The 15,196-nt window shown below is 40.9% G+C and overlaps 1 protein-coding gene across 6 annotated transcripts in view; it reads left to right on the forward strand.

Annotated features, from left to right (window-relative positions):
- The window catches only part of MCC (MCC regulator of WNT signaling pathway), a 232,105-nt gene that overhangs the window by 105,285 nt on the left and 111,624 nt on the right, over window positions 1–15,196 (forward strand). The window contains exon 1 of one of the 6 annotated variants that reach the window (XM_069962705.1): window positions 4,069–4,218. The exons of the other annotated variants lie outside the window; for them this stretch is intronic. Coding sequence (XP_069818806.1) covers window positions 4,207–4,218 — 12 coding nt within the window. The 5' untranslated portion in view covers window positions 4,069–4,206. Of the gene's footprint in view, window positions 1–4,068; window positions 4,219–15,196 lie in introns of those variants that run through there. 6 annotated transcript variants of the gene reach the window in all.

A 15,196-nucleotide genomic window follows, 5' to 3' on the forward strand; every position in this document is an offset into this window, starting at 1 on the left:
CTCAGTTGCCCCTAGCAACCAATCAGATTCCACCTTTCATTCCTCACAGACCCTTTGGAAAATGAAAAGTGGGATCTGATTGGTTGCTAGGGGCAATGTTTAATAAATCCCCTTCCCATATGTTGCAAAGCTGTTTTAGTATTCAGTATAAGAGATGCAAAGAGAAAATAGGTCCTAGACTGTGCCTTTACAATATGCCTTGGCTATATGACAATTAACATACAATGATCATGCAAAAGAAAATTCTTCACAGAATGTATAAATTGCAAACAGCACTACTAGCTAGGCCTGGTTCACCCTTGTATTACTGTACATAGCATTGAGCTACGTGTTGTAATGTGTATCAAGTAAACAATACAAATAAAAACAATACATATCTGACCCACAAGTCACAAATAAATGGGTCTACAATTGTTTACTTAGGATAAAGCGTTGTTCACACAACTAAAAAAAACAAGCATGCTCGAGGGTCGCTTATTTCTAGTGACCATACACCTTCAATAACTGACAGCCGGAGGTTTTTTTTTTGTCTGGCTACATCCACTCCATACACAAGAACGTTTGGCACTGCCTTTCTGCTCCTTTTCTCCAGCTCGTACAGTCTTGATAGACAGCGCCAAGCACTGTGCATGAACAGTGCCTGCATGCACCTGCAGTGTGCTACCCTATTGTTCCCTGCATCATCAATTACCGTGGATGTGTCAAGATTTACATTACGGCTACGTTAACACTATGTAAGTTCGGCAGAAATCACGGCCGCTGTTACAACGCCCGTGATTCCTGTGGTACTTGCGTAGTGCTGCAGGCTGAGGGATTCCCGGCCGGAGTGTATACACATGGGAGGAGATTTATCAAACATGGTGTAAAGTGAAACTGGCTCAGTTGCCCCTGGCAACCAATCAGATTCCACCTTTCATTCCTCACAGACACTTTGGAAAATGAAAGATGGAATGTGATTGGTTGCTAGGGGCAACTTAGCCAGTTTCACTTTACACCATGTTTGATAAATCTACCCCATAGTATACACTCCGTCCGGGATCCCTAGCGGCACCGTAGAAAACTGACATGTCAGTTTTCTGCGGCCGCTATTCAGCGAATAGCGGCCACAGAAAACCCGATCAGTGCACACTATGGAGCGTGCAGAAGAGGACCGCCTAGAAAACTGGGATACAGCCTATGGCTATGGCTGTATCCTAGTTTTCCAGGCGGTCCTCCGGCTGTATCCACGGAGTTGGAAGACAGCGGGAATCATTGCAGAGAGTTCAGGTTCGTACGAACCCGAACCTCAGCAGGTTTGGACCATCCCTATTCCTAAGATACTGTGTATTAGTACACACTTTTTTGTCTTTTCAGTTGGCGTGTTTTTTTTTTTTTATTTAAATTACAGTGGTACCTTGGTTTAAGAGTAACTTGGTTTAAGAGCGTTTTGGTTGAAGAGCTCACAGTTTTTCAAAATTGTGACTTGGTGTAAGAGCATTGCTTTGGTTTAAGAGCTCCCTGTACTGGGTGGGAGCGCGAATGGAGGAGGGGCATGGTCTGCATAGCGGGGTCTTACAGCCCTGTACTCTGACCCAGGAAGTCTCCCTCACCTTCCAAATCATAGCAGATCCACTTCAGGCTGGGGCTTGCATCAGGGGACAGGACTGTGGAGGTAATCTCTCCATAGCTGTAACACCTCTCTCCCTGGACAGAGAGTGCTGCTATACTGTGCCCACATCTGTCCTGCTCATTCCTTCCTGCTCCCTGCAGTCTCTGTCCGCCCTTGTGTTTCCCATCCTCTCTATTACTGTACAGTAATTTATAATATCACATATTCTGCTGTTTCTGAATGTTTGTTTTCTTTGTTTTACATGTTATTCAGAATAATAAATCATTATTTTGGGGGGGTGGAACCAATTGTCTGCATTTCTATGATTTCTTATGGGAACATTTGCTTTGGTTTAAGAGTGGATTTGGATTACAAGCGCGGTCCCGGAACAAATTATGCTCGTAATCCAAGGCACCACTGTACTGATCATGTGATTTCAAGGATTTCTATGGAAAAATGTGAGAAAAATAAGCCAAAAAACCCATACACATTTACACATGTATTTTAAATATAGATTTAATAGAGAAAAAAACAATACAAACTAGTTGATCATTTTGGTAAAACTAAAACTTATCCAAAACAATAAAAAAAACACAAAAACCATTGTAGGTGTACTTTTCCTTTTTACCCCCAGCTAACATCTAGATGCAACATCAAAGAGTCACCCAATGCATTGTTTTTTCCTGAAAAATGTTGTGTGTGGAAAGGAAGTCTAATATATTTAATGACAACTTATCTGGCTTTGTTTTTATACTTAATAATGAGATGTAATGTCATTGTACATTTCTTACATGGTGTTATCTGCTTGAATGGTTGAAACTGATGCAGTTCACAGTTACATGAGTGGTTAACTTCTCCCAGTTCCTGTAATGCTCTGCTGGTGTGATCATGGACATGAAACCCTAGTACAGTATACTGCCATGCTAATGGATGATTTCAGGAATTACTGGTGTCAGCAAAAGCCATTTACGCTATAATGTGTTATATCATGCTGCCAGAAAATGCTTGAAATGCAGCAGTACAGCAGCCGAACTTGCTTCGCTGATAGTGTGCAAATACTTTAAAGTATCTGAAAACCCTCAGATCTTATTGTGTATTATTTTATAAGACCTTGCACACACTTTGTTTCAACCAAATGTATTATGGTTTTACTGGCCAGGCAGGCTGAAAAAGAGAAGTTGTAGTCACCTGTCATAATTTCCTGGGATACTGTTCCAGAAATGCCTGATTCTCATTGCATACAACTTTTCAGTAATATCTCAACAGAAGGAAACGGACATTTTTTGTCTGAGACGTGTTACCACAGTTGCCAGGTACAAAGGTACTCCTTTGTGTCGAGGCATAACCGAGAAGTGGTAAGTGGCGGGGACCAGGTACCATTGGAATAGTGGCGGCAAGGAATCTCAGTCTGTGACTGCTGTTTTTTTTTTCTTTTTAAGCCTAGGCAATATCAAGCAAAACAATAAAATCCAGGATATCTTCTGTAGGCTTTAATAAAAGCCCCAAAATACTAAGTGTGAACATGGCTTTCTCCTGCATGCTGCTGCATTACTACATGCTTGATACCATGGACTAGCGGATGGAGCTATAAATCTGGGACATTTCAGTGCGGTCACCAGACTAATCTGTTACTAGAACGCTTTTTCCTCTGCATGACATTCTTCTTTAGTGCTAAGGAAGAGGGAAGTAAACTGGGAAATGCCAGACATACTGCCTTGTCCGGAGTTACTATTGTGAAGACTTTTGTTTTCCTCTGTATTCTTGACCTGTGGCCAGATTCTGCTGCTTTGTTCTAAGTTCAGACTAAAGCCTTGCGGTGAGATCTGCTGTCTGCAATGTAAGTAGTGAAGAAGAGGAGTCCAGCTCTACAACACTATAGTCAATGTATAGCTACTTACAGTATATGGCCCATTGCAAATAAAAAGTACCCCTATAAAAATAAACATGGTGGCTAACACGAGCTGGAAGAAAACCATTGCTCACCTTTTTATGCTCTATAGCTTCTTGCAAAATGCAGGAGAGATATATAAAAACTAGTTGCCTAGTCATTGGTCAGGTCTCGGCTTACAGATTATTGTAATCAAAGTGTTGTGTGTTTTTTTTTTTTTGTTTTTTTTTTTGTTTTTTTGCTCGTGCACATTATTTATCATGTATACTGCTGGTATTGTATTAGTCAGTTGACTTTCCCTTCTCCTTGTGTTGTACTCATTTTTACCAGCAATCCCAGTGATTCCATTCCCTGGAGCAGCTGTCACCTTTTTACTAGGATAGAAACAAGGCCATGACTCAGATGCACTGATTTCCTGGGTAGATCCCCATGATGTGGTGTACCAGTGGCTGACTGCATATGTTCACGTTGTGTAAGGTTAGGCTGTGTTTATTAAGATTCAGGGTGGGACTGCTCAGATTTCCTTTTAGGAAGTTGGCTTTAGGGTGTCTCAGTGTTAGAGGCTGATTGCTTCATTGAGCTTCACACTACAGAGGAGGGAGCGACTGTGCGAAAGTTCTGTCAGTGTCTTCTCACTCTCATCAGAGAGCAGCTCCGTGTTGGGGCTACTTCAAGCTACTCTATGGTCTTTGGAAACCTTTTCCTCACTTAAGGACGTATTCCGACCTACATGAAGCCCAAGGTGAGTAGGATGTCTAAAAAAAAAAAAACTGTGTGCGAGAATAGCATATGTATCCCTGTGTGTGTGTGTTTTTTTTTTTTTTTTATAACTCTACTGGTTTTTAGTTTATTAAGGTCATTAAGTATTGCATGGGATCTGCTATGTCTTTTAGGGTCTGTTCACACACAGGAAACAATCTGAGTTTCTCTGCATGATATCTGCACCCAGTGCTGTACATGTGATTCTGCAGATTTTACCACAGATTTGGTTCTTAAGATTTGATGTTGTCCCCAGTAATAAAGGAAACAGTGAATATTAAAACTGTGATTACATTGCAGATATTACCTTTACATTTCCTAGCATTATATCAACATCATGTACATCAAACAAATCCTTATTTATTCAGTAGTGGATTTTAAGTCATTGGTTACATATAAACTTACCATTCATTACCATTTTGTGGCTCTGCACTTTTCTTCCTGACTACTGATGTTACTAGATGAGTTTGTTTCTTCACATTTTCTGCCTGTGACATTTTATTGTTGGAAGAAAAGCTTTGCAAGAGTTGTTCATATCACAGGTGGCCCCTATGCCCCCCACTGCGACTGAAGTATTCTGACCTGGGGGCACATTGGTTACTAGATCAACAAGAACTAGGAGTTAACACCTGTGGCTCCTAGAACTGTGCTCTTTCTTGTATTATCTTTGGCAACAGAGTGTTTTAGATAAATTTCATTGACCTTTTTCATTGCTCTAGTATAGTTTGGTTTGTTTATTCACCAAACTATAAGATAGAAACTATTAAGGTTGGAGGAGTTGACATTTTTTACCGGGGTTCCCTTTGGTCCTTTACCGTATTTAGCTGGTAGGTTACCGTATTTGATCTAGTTATTGAATGATTGTTCTAAGGAAATATTAATTTGAGGTATGTTCACACATAGCATATTTGCTGTGGATTTAATTATGCTTGAAGATTCATTATAAATAATTGAACATAACCTAATATCCACAGTATAAACACTACACGTGAACATACCCTTAGCATGTATTGTGATTACATCTAGCAGAGTGCAGATAAACATAAATGCATCTGCTTCTCCTATTTTGGCATTATTTTTACCACAGATTTGGTTTTAGAAAAAAAAAAAAAAAACGGATTAGTGCCAGTCATTGCAAAGAGTAAAATTTGCAGCCAGTCAGGAACTAAACTGCATCTAAACCCAGGTGTAAAATAGTCATTTTGTGCGCCATTTATGTCCAGTTATAGCCGCAGCGTAAGATTACATGTCACAGATTAGCTGAGAACTCCGCTATCTTTAGTGCATGTGGATAGGGATTTCATCAGCATTGTCTGCAGGGGAAAAAAATATGTATAATATGGATAGCCTGTACTCTCAATTGGCTATCAATATAAGATTGATGGGGTCCAGCACCAGGCACCTCTTTAGTCATCTGTTTAAGAGGGCCACGACATGCAAACTTTGTAGCTGTACTAAAAGTGTCAATCCAAGGTGTCTGTCAGTGACTTTTCCTTTTTATTGAGCCAAGTATGCATGTGTGTGTCGGGCTCAGTAGGAAAAGCTGTCTGCCCGCAAAGAGTTCGGCCTATCTGAAGTATATGACACCTATAATTACAGGTTGGGAGTCCTCCTCCAGCCCTCTCCATTGTATCCAATAGGCTTTTGTGTATACACGATTGCCATGTAGTTTGGGAAAAGATTCGGCATCACTCAGTATTTATTGCTTGGCGTTTGTATAGCCGCCAGTCACTAAATAGAGTACGTGTTGGGAATCTATTTAAGTCAGAATAATTCCTTTTGTTGTACATTTACATAGAGGAAGCCCAGACTTGTCACGTCCTGAAGGTTTATGACACTTTGGAGATTTTGCCTTCTGTAAATGACCTTTGCCGTGTGTATGTTAGGGAATGGTTTCTCTGTCGTCGTATGTTTATTATCCTATAATCCAGCAGCAATCTTCATAATGACATGCAAAGCTTCAGATTTTATGTGTCATTTATTGTCACGTAATTCAACCCCATTGCATTTACTATATACAATTTATTGTCTTGTAAAAGTCATTTTATTGAATTCACTTGGGTTCACAATGTACCAGGGTTAAGTGTAGCATCCTAGGTCTAAGTACAATTATATTCACCTTTCCGTCTGTTTTGCTTGTACATTGTAGAAATTCAGGATGAAGGACGGCATTGTTTTAAAAACATGTTTTTCAGGAAACACTTCTGTTATTAATATTCCATTGTCTACTATATTTTGTGTCATCGAATAGTTTTTGGTTATAGTAAACTATGACATGAGATTGTTATAGTTATTGAGGCAATGCTAATGGCCTACATTTATGTTAATAAATAAGTGTATCACTCGTGACATACCTAGATTTCCCTTTTTGGGTTATTTCATTCACTAAGAAAAAGAAGAGGGAACTGGTATAAGGTTTCTTGAAAATTGTTCTTATTCTTCCTATAGAATGTGTTCCTGTGTTATTTTTGGAATTTTTTTTATTAAGTGGGCTCAGTAGTTAGCAGTGTGCTGGGATCCTGCATTAGAATTCAAAATAAAATCTGCTTGGAGTTTGTATAATCATGTGTTCTTGTGGATTTTCTCCAGATCCCAAAACATACATGGATTTAATGCTTCCTAACTTTTGACATGTGTTTTATTAAAATGTCAGGACAGGGAGTATGGATTGAGCTCAGCTACTGGCTAGTAACTGCAGCTGACTCCCAACATCAGCAGCCAGGATTGGTGATAACTCAGATTCCAGCTATTAAACTGTGTAGATGCCACAGAGCAACCAAAGCATTTAAGAAGTTAGGTTTTAGGCCATTCATTGCCTACTGATGCATTCTTGAGTTGCTTAGTTGCAGTGATAATCTTTCTGTTTAAATGGATCCTAAGGCATCTAGAAAGTCCAATATCTGCAGCCCATGATGAGATATAAAAACAGAGAAAAATGCAACAGCAATGGCAAGATTGTAGACCCACTACAGACAGGATAATAGTTAAAAGCAGCTCTCCCAACTGCCAAAAAAAATTTCCCACAAAAATAATGAGGCTCTTGGTAACCATTTGCAAACAGTGTAAACCACCCCACCATAATAAGGTGGCCTCATGCTCGGGGCAGACCCTACACTGTACTGTGGCCTCTCCATGGCGTACAATACGCCTATGCTCTGGGCATGCAAGATCCGTCTTTTACCTGAAAAAATAATTGCACCACCTGGGTGGCATGGGTGGAGTGCACGACCAAGCAGAGGCAGCCACTCCATCCATGTGGGACACAGAAAAAAAGACAAATTTGGTCAGCTCTCCTAGAACACCATTCACACTAGGCAGCCTCATTATTTTTGTGGGAATTTTTTTTGGGCAGTTTGGGGGGCTGCTTTTAACTATTTTCATGTCTGTAGTGGGTCTGTATCTTGCCATTGCGGTGAGCTGTTGCATTTTTCTGTGTTTTTGTGTTTGCAATTTCAGCCATAGCAACGCGCTCCTGCCTAGTATGAATGGTGTTCTAGGAGAGCTGACCAAATTTGTCTTTTTTTCCATGATGAGATATAACTTGTGATATTCCTCTGATCATTTCCTAGATAGTGGATGGAGAAGAATGTATTTGGAGGTTCTTCTGTGGACAACTTTGCTTATTTAGAGGAATTGCTGTGTTTATCCTGGTAATAAACTGACTGTCTTTTTGTATGCACACCTTTAGGAGAAGTTACCTTCATATGGAATAGCAACTGCATTTATTCTCGGTGGTATCCAGCCATAAGAATAGATGTGCTCTGACAGTTTTGTCCCTGTTTGACCTGTTACATTCACCATATGGTGAAAGAAAGAAAGAGCTTAAAATAGGGATAATTGATCCCTTTGCTAAATGGATGACGCATAAGATGCATGATAGAAATAAGTAGTGGATCAGGGTCTGTCCTATGCAACGTTCAGCCTGTTTTACAGAATTTGTACTTGTTACAGGGGTGCACCGTGTCATTTATAGTGTGGCATACAAAGATCATTCTTTTTTTTTCTTTCTTTCTAGCATTCTCTGTATTTAAATACCCCCCCCCTTTTTATTTCAAATGATGGTAGAAAGATATTCTATGACTGAATTACCTGGTCTTGTGTTTTCAATAAAAGAAGTAGAAATTGAATTTAATTTTTAACACTGAAGCAAGATCATTTATAATATGATCAAGGAAGTTTGATGTTCATACTCTTAATAGAGCCTCAGGCTTTTGGACCTAGAAAATTGGTTTGCTTCCACTTTTATAACAGCAAAGTGTCACTGACCCAAATCTTGCACCCATTGACTTTAAATGATGTAGAAAATGATTGGTTTATTTATATTAACCACAGGTCCTCTTTAAGGGGTTTATCCAGAATTAGAAAAACAGATGTTTGTTTTGGTTTTTTTTGTTGTTTTTTTTTTAGAAACAGCTCCACTCTTGTCCTCAGTTTGAGTGTAGTATTGCAAATCTGTTCAATCGAAGTGAATGGAGCTGCATACCACACACAACCTGAGAACAGGGTGGTGCTGTCTTGGTAGGAAAGCAACTAGATGACCCCTTTTAAGTCATCTTGTTGACTGCAGAGCATCGTCCAGTATATTTCCTTGTTCTGGAAGAAGCAAGACATGTAGTCTTGCATTCTCAATGCTGTCATCAGTAAGGCCGGGTTTACATATGTCCGGCGGTGCGGCGGCGTTTCCCGCCGGAGGGAAACGCATCTTTGAACTGATCCCATTGTTTTTAATGGGATCGTTCAAAATGTGCGGCGGTGAACTAGTGGCCGCCGCATCGCCGGACCGTCGGTGCGTTAGGACGCATCTTGCAGCGTCCTGGCGGATCGCCGCTCCGGTGATGCGGCGCAGCACCAATACAATCGAATAGAGCGCCGGATGCCTCGCCGGGCAGGACGCATGCCGTTCGGCTCTGGCATCCGGCGTTCAGTCAAATAGTAGCACAAAATAAACATATATCTCCCCCTGTGTGCTCTCCCCCTCCCCTATAGTCCCCCCTTGGTCCCCCAGTAGTATATCACCCCCCCTGTTTCTCCTCCAGTAGTATATAGCCCCCCTGTTGCCCCCCCAGTAATATTTAGCTTCCCTGTGTGCTCTCCCCCAATTAGTATACAGCATTGCTGTGCGCTCTCCCCCAATAGTATATAGCCCCCCATGTGCGCTCTCCCCCTCCCATATAGCCCCCCTGTGCGCTCTCCCCCTCCCATATAGCCCCCCTGTGCGCTCTCCCCTTGTAGTATATAGTCCCCCTGTGAGCTCCCCCAATTAGTATATAGCCCCCATGCGCTCCCCCGCAAATCCCATTGAAAATGACAGGAAAACATACTGGGGAAAAAAATGTCAACTGATGAGCGCAACTTGTGACAACTGATGGGAACTGATGGAAACTGATGGCAACTGATGGTTTTTAATGAAAAGACGGATAGAAAAACTGATGACAACTGATGCATTTTTGGCATCAGTTGTGACATCAGTTGTGGTCAGTTTTTAGGCAAAAAACGCAACTGATGCCAACTTATATATGTAAACCCAGCCTTAGTTTTGCTTAGTAAAGCATTTACATGTAGGGTCTACTGAGTGCTGGCCAGTTACAGCTGCCATTATCAATCTACCCAGAAAAATAGACTTTAGTAAGGTAAATTATAGGAAGGAAAAAAGCACATGACAATTGTCTACCAGATTTTGTTGTGGAGCTTTATTCCAGCCTCAGTGAGCGCACCATATCGATGTAGCCTGTTTTGACAGTTGCACAGAACTATGCGTCTCATGTGAGCAGATGGTAGAGCTCACGTGAATCATTGACGACATGTCCTCTACTTGTTTTGCTGAAGTATTTGCAATAAATAGGTCATGCACATAGATTTACAGAAATAAAGGTGTCCTCAAACATTGTATTTATAGCAGGTCTATTGACAGGACTAGGAGAATCTTGTAACTGGTTGGTCGGTTGGGCTGGTTGCAGTCCTGGGGTCGGTCCATCTTATTTCTTTCAGGACATTTGCTTTATTATTGCTTTGACCTCTAGGAATAGCAGCCCGGATGATCTCCTAAAGTGCATCCAAGCCTTGTTGTCTAGGAAAACTTGTCCTGAAAGTCAGTCTATAACTTATGTCACATATACACATTTTTAGTATTTGTCATTGTTTAGGGTTATTTATATGGATATGCACTTTTTTCTTTTTATTGCATTGTATGAATTCTATTAAATAAACATTTTACCAACTTAAATTTTGAGGGTTTTTTTGTATGTCTGTGGCCCTATTCACCTCATGTTTCCACTGTCCACCAACATTCACTGCTGTGTATACCAGAGTCTATGTTGAGCCAGTTTGTTTAATTTATTAGGTAGAAAAGTTCAGAAGATCATATTTTCCTGCCCCACTTTACTCCTCCATACGTTTCATTTGTAAGAGAGAGAGTGGCGTAGACGATTCCTCTATTGTATTTCACAAATAAAACGTATAACGTGCAAAGCAGGTTAAGCATAGCGACAAATAGACTACTACGTTTGATACCCTATGGGCACGCTGCGGTATACGGATGAACACCTTATTGCTAATATTCTCTTATAGGCATGGTGTAGGGAAGACTTCTGGTTTATTTATAAAAGGAACCGTACAAGTGGAAAACACCTTTCCATAATCTGTTTTATACAACAAAGTCTTGACTTGGCGCTCTGCTCCCTGTACCTTACCATTATGAATACATTCCCTTTGCTCGTAGATTTTCTGAAGATTTTTTTTCTGACATGTCTGTGTCTAGAAATAATCCACTCTGGATAGTATGTAACGCTCTGTAGTACACAGGAATTGCTGTCACGTTGTACATTTTTAACAAGCTGCTGTTCTGCCATGGGAATCTACACCTTGTAATTTATCCCGATAAGAAGATGATATGACAAAGAAACGGGTCCTGGTCAAGTCAGTTAAATGATGTCTCAGCTCCTATGGGTCATTGAGAAAGCTGTTTTCTTATCAGCCCTGTCTCCCTGGGCTAGTTATACAGCCTGGATGAATCCTTGAGGTGACTTGGAGAAGGAAGAACTGGTGTTATTTTCTGTAGAAATCTAACAAAAGAAAAGAGATGTAAGTGGTCATGCCAGCATATCAGCCACTCTTATTCTAGTTTCTGTTTTAATGGGCTATAAATATTCATTGTGATGATGCTTGGAGGGATGTTCACATTACTTTACTACAGGAGAATAGTTCAAGGGGAGGTAGATGATACCGGAAGGCTGCTTCTTAGAATGTATAACTATACATCAGAGGCATGGACTATGTTTGATGCAAACTCACTGCCTTTTTCTTGCATTTATGGACATCTTTACAAAGTATACGCAGTAGGATTACGTTACATTATAACATATGGATTGTTACCAATATAGAACAAAAAATAACAAAACATTTCATATTTTGTTGTTGATTTGGGGGAAAGGATGTGGCCTTTACAGGGCATCATCTTCTACCTCTCCGAGTATTTTTTTTAACACTTCTATACTATATAGGCAAAGTTGACATCATGTTTGGTTTGTGCCCTGGCCATACACCTTTTGTTTGTGGGACACCGTTTACTACATGCTTATGCCCCACAGATAAACATATATGATTGTAAAACTAACCAAAAAGTAGTTACAAGTAGACAAATTTTATCTTCAGTATTAAAATCCATATTATACATTGTAATCCTTAGTCCATGGGGGATAGTTATTGAATTAGACCTCGCCCCCATCTACCCCGCCAGATTTACTAAGAGGCGCACACCTCTTAGTAAATCCGCCAGGACCTACGCTTGCCAGACAGCCGATGCAGAAATATATACCTGTTCCTTGTGTAAATCATGATAAATTAGGCAAGCAGGCTGTACACATGGAAAAGGAGCACACCAGGGGCACATTTATCAACTGGCTCGCTCCAATCCTGCCCATTGCAGAGAAAATCTAGCTGTATATTTCAAGGTGATCCTGCCACAGATGATGTGTACCATCCAAATGTACTCTAGAGATTTTTTTTGTTTTCTTTTCTTTTTTAATTAATTGGTGTCAAAAAGTTATACAGATTTAAAAGTTACTTTTATTTAAAAAAAACCAAGTATTCCCTCATTAGCTGCTGTATGACCTGCATGAATTGGGGTGTTCTTTCCAGTCTGACACAGTGCTCTCTGCTGCCACCTCTGTCCATGACAGGAACTGCCCAGAAGCAAATCACCATAGAAAAGCTTTCCTGCTCTAGACAATTCCTGTCACGGACAGAGGTGGCAATAGGGAGCATTGTTTCAGACTGGAAATAATACACCCCTTTCTGCAGGGCATACAGCAGCTGATAAGTACTTGAAGGCTTAAGATTGTTAATAGAAAAAAAATTACAAATCTGTGCTGAAAATCTTTTGCAGGAGCGTAGTTCATTTTAGCTATACCTGCCAATTTGGTGGGTAAGGCTAACCATCTGTTGTGTATGAGGATGACTTTCTCCCAGTGCAGATATTTTAAGGGAAGGTCAACAGGCTTGATCCTTTTGTTCTCATACTAGGCAAGCTGCCACTTGAAGTGTATGGCAGCACTTTTTTCTCCCACTACGTTCAGAACAAGAAATATATAGGGGTGGTTGGGAGGAATATGTATAGACAGCCTTGTACGGGTCTGTAACCCCTTACATGCTTCTGCCTCAAATTGTGTGTCATTCTTGCAGTATGATACACGTGTGCGTACACGTGATTTGGACATTTCTGGTTGGTGTTTCTAGTGACTATAGTAATAGTAGCCGTAGGAGTAATGAATGATTTTTAAGCCACAACTTATGAATCGAGTCTCCCATGTGATTCAGTGAATGAAGTGTTCTGTATTCTAGCAGGAAGGTTTTATTTAGCTGTGCTCTGCTTTGTGTGCCATGTAATTGTGTGCTCTGGTTTTGTCTTCTGCGATGATTGATATTCCCCAAGTTCGTTAAGCAGCAGCAGCAGGCACCCTATGTTATGTACGTTGTTCTCGGTTTCTATTTTTTCTGCCTTCATATGAAAAGTGCTCTTCTGGGATTTTGAACAAAACAAGGGAGTTTATTACCAGAAGGTTTTCTTCGCCCGCAGGCAAACTAAGCTCTACAAGTAAAACTCCAGGAACTGAAAAATGACTAGCAGCAGACAGAACATGACAAGTGAAGTGCGCCGCAGCATATAAACGCTTTGTCGGGGATTAGATGAAATGTCTCTGTGCCTTATGCTTATTCAGGCTGGCCATGTTTTTTCTCTTTTTTTCCCTTTTCTTCCTTAATATGGTCCAAGACTACCAAAAGACTTAGAAGTAAGGTTTTAAATTGCAAATAATAGTGCAATGTGTTTTTGTTGTCTTGGTGGATTATTTGTATCCCATATAAAGCTCCTTTTATGCACAGCAATAGTAATGATTTGTTTGTTTTTGAACGATTGTAACAAGATTTCTTTACTGTAAATGGACAAAATTTTAACAGTACAACTGTTCAACTTAATCGATACCTACATACCCGAGAATTAACGCCAGTGCTGTAATATCAGTAATCTTAATGTGACATTTAGGACACTCTGCTCACAGCTTCTAGGAAAGACATAGCCAGATGACTGTGCCACCACCAGCTAGGACACTTCTCCCCAAAATGTTCATCTTAGAGGTTTGAAAAAGTGCCATTGCTTATTGAGATCCCCCTCTATTAGCTTGCAAAGCCACAAAGCTGTTTCTTTAGCAAAACCAAGATTGTGATCATGACAGAATGCTTTGTGATTCCCATTTAGGGTACCTTCACACACACCGGATCCGCAGCGGACTTAACGCTTTGCAGAGTTTGCAGCGAAATCCGCTGCAGATCCTGGCAGTGTGAAGATCTATGTGGTTACATAGCCGCAGGGGAATTTTTATTCCATTGCGGATATGTAACCCGGCCCCTTTACCCCCTGCAGCCCGCAGCCACCGGCCCGGAGCATACATTACCGGCTCGGCGCCGTGGCTGTGTGTGAGGCTTCTGGCTCCTGTCGGTCCCCATCAGCCAATCAGTGCTGCCGTGCACTGATTCGCTGATTGGGAGCCAGGAGCCTCACACACAGCCACGGCGCCGAGCAGGTAGTGTATGTTCTGGGCCAGGGGTTGCGGGCGGCAGGGGGTTAAAGAGGCCGGGCCACATACTGGCAGCAGAATGAAAATTACGCTGCGGGTATGTGACCCATTCAACTTCACAAACTCGCAGCGTGAAATCCGCTGCAGATCCAGTAAGTGTGAAGCTACCCTTTGGGTGCAGCATGTATAGTGGGTTCGCTGCAATGATGGCTCCATCTGCCATAACGAAATCCTTAGAGACTGTTAGAGCTACATTGGCCCTCTTCAGTTATTTTTGTTAGCTTTTTTTTTTTTTTTTTTAATAGCAGTGTGAAGAGTCCTCAGGTGTTCCATGCTTTAGGGCCCTATTCCACGGGACGATTATCGTTCAGATTAACGTTAAGTCGTTCGAATCTAAGCGATAATTGTTCGGTTGAATAGCAGTTAATGATTAAGGACCGAACAAGAAATCATTGATCGTTTAATAAGACCTAGACCTATTTTTAACGTTGCTCGTTTACATTGAATAAGACGTCATTCGGTCCTTCGCAGTAGTGACGAACGCAATAGCGATGACAAGACGACCGCAAGAACGATCATAAGTAACTATTATCGTTCCATGTAAATGGGTGAACGATTTCAGGTCTTTCGCAATAGCGGTCGTTTGGATCGTTTATCGTTAACAATTATGCGAACGATAATCGTCCCATGGAATAGGGCCCTTAGACTAGGTTTACATCTACATTTGAGCTCTCCTGCCCATTTCTGTTTGGTTGTTATGTTGAGGTACGAGGAAAGAAGAAATATATCCCACTGACTTCAATAGGTCAGATTTTGTCTCTGCACACGTTTGTTCTGTTATTCCAGTGGAGATTAAAACATGGAGTAATCTCTAAAAGAGAATGTATATTT

Source organism: Dendropsophus ebraccatus, chromosome 3, assembly GCF_027789765.1.
Source record: "Dendropsophus ebraccatus isolate aDenEbr1 chromosome 3, aDenEbr1.pat, whole genome shotgun sequence".
Classification (NCBI taxonomy): Eukaryota; Metazoa; Chordata; class Amphibia; order Anura; family Hylidae; genus Dendropsophus; species Dendropsophus ebraccatus.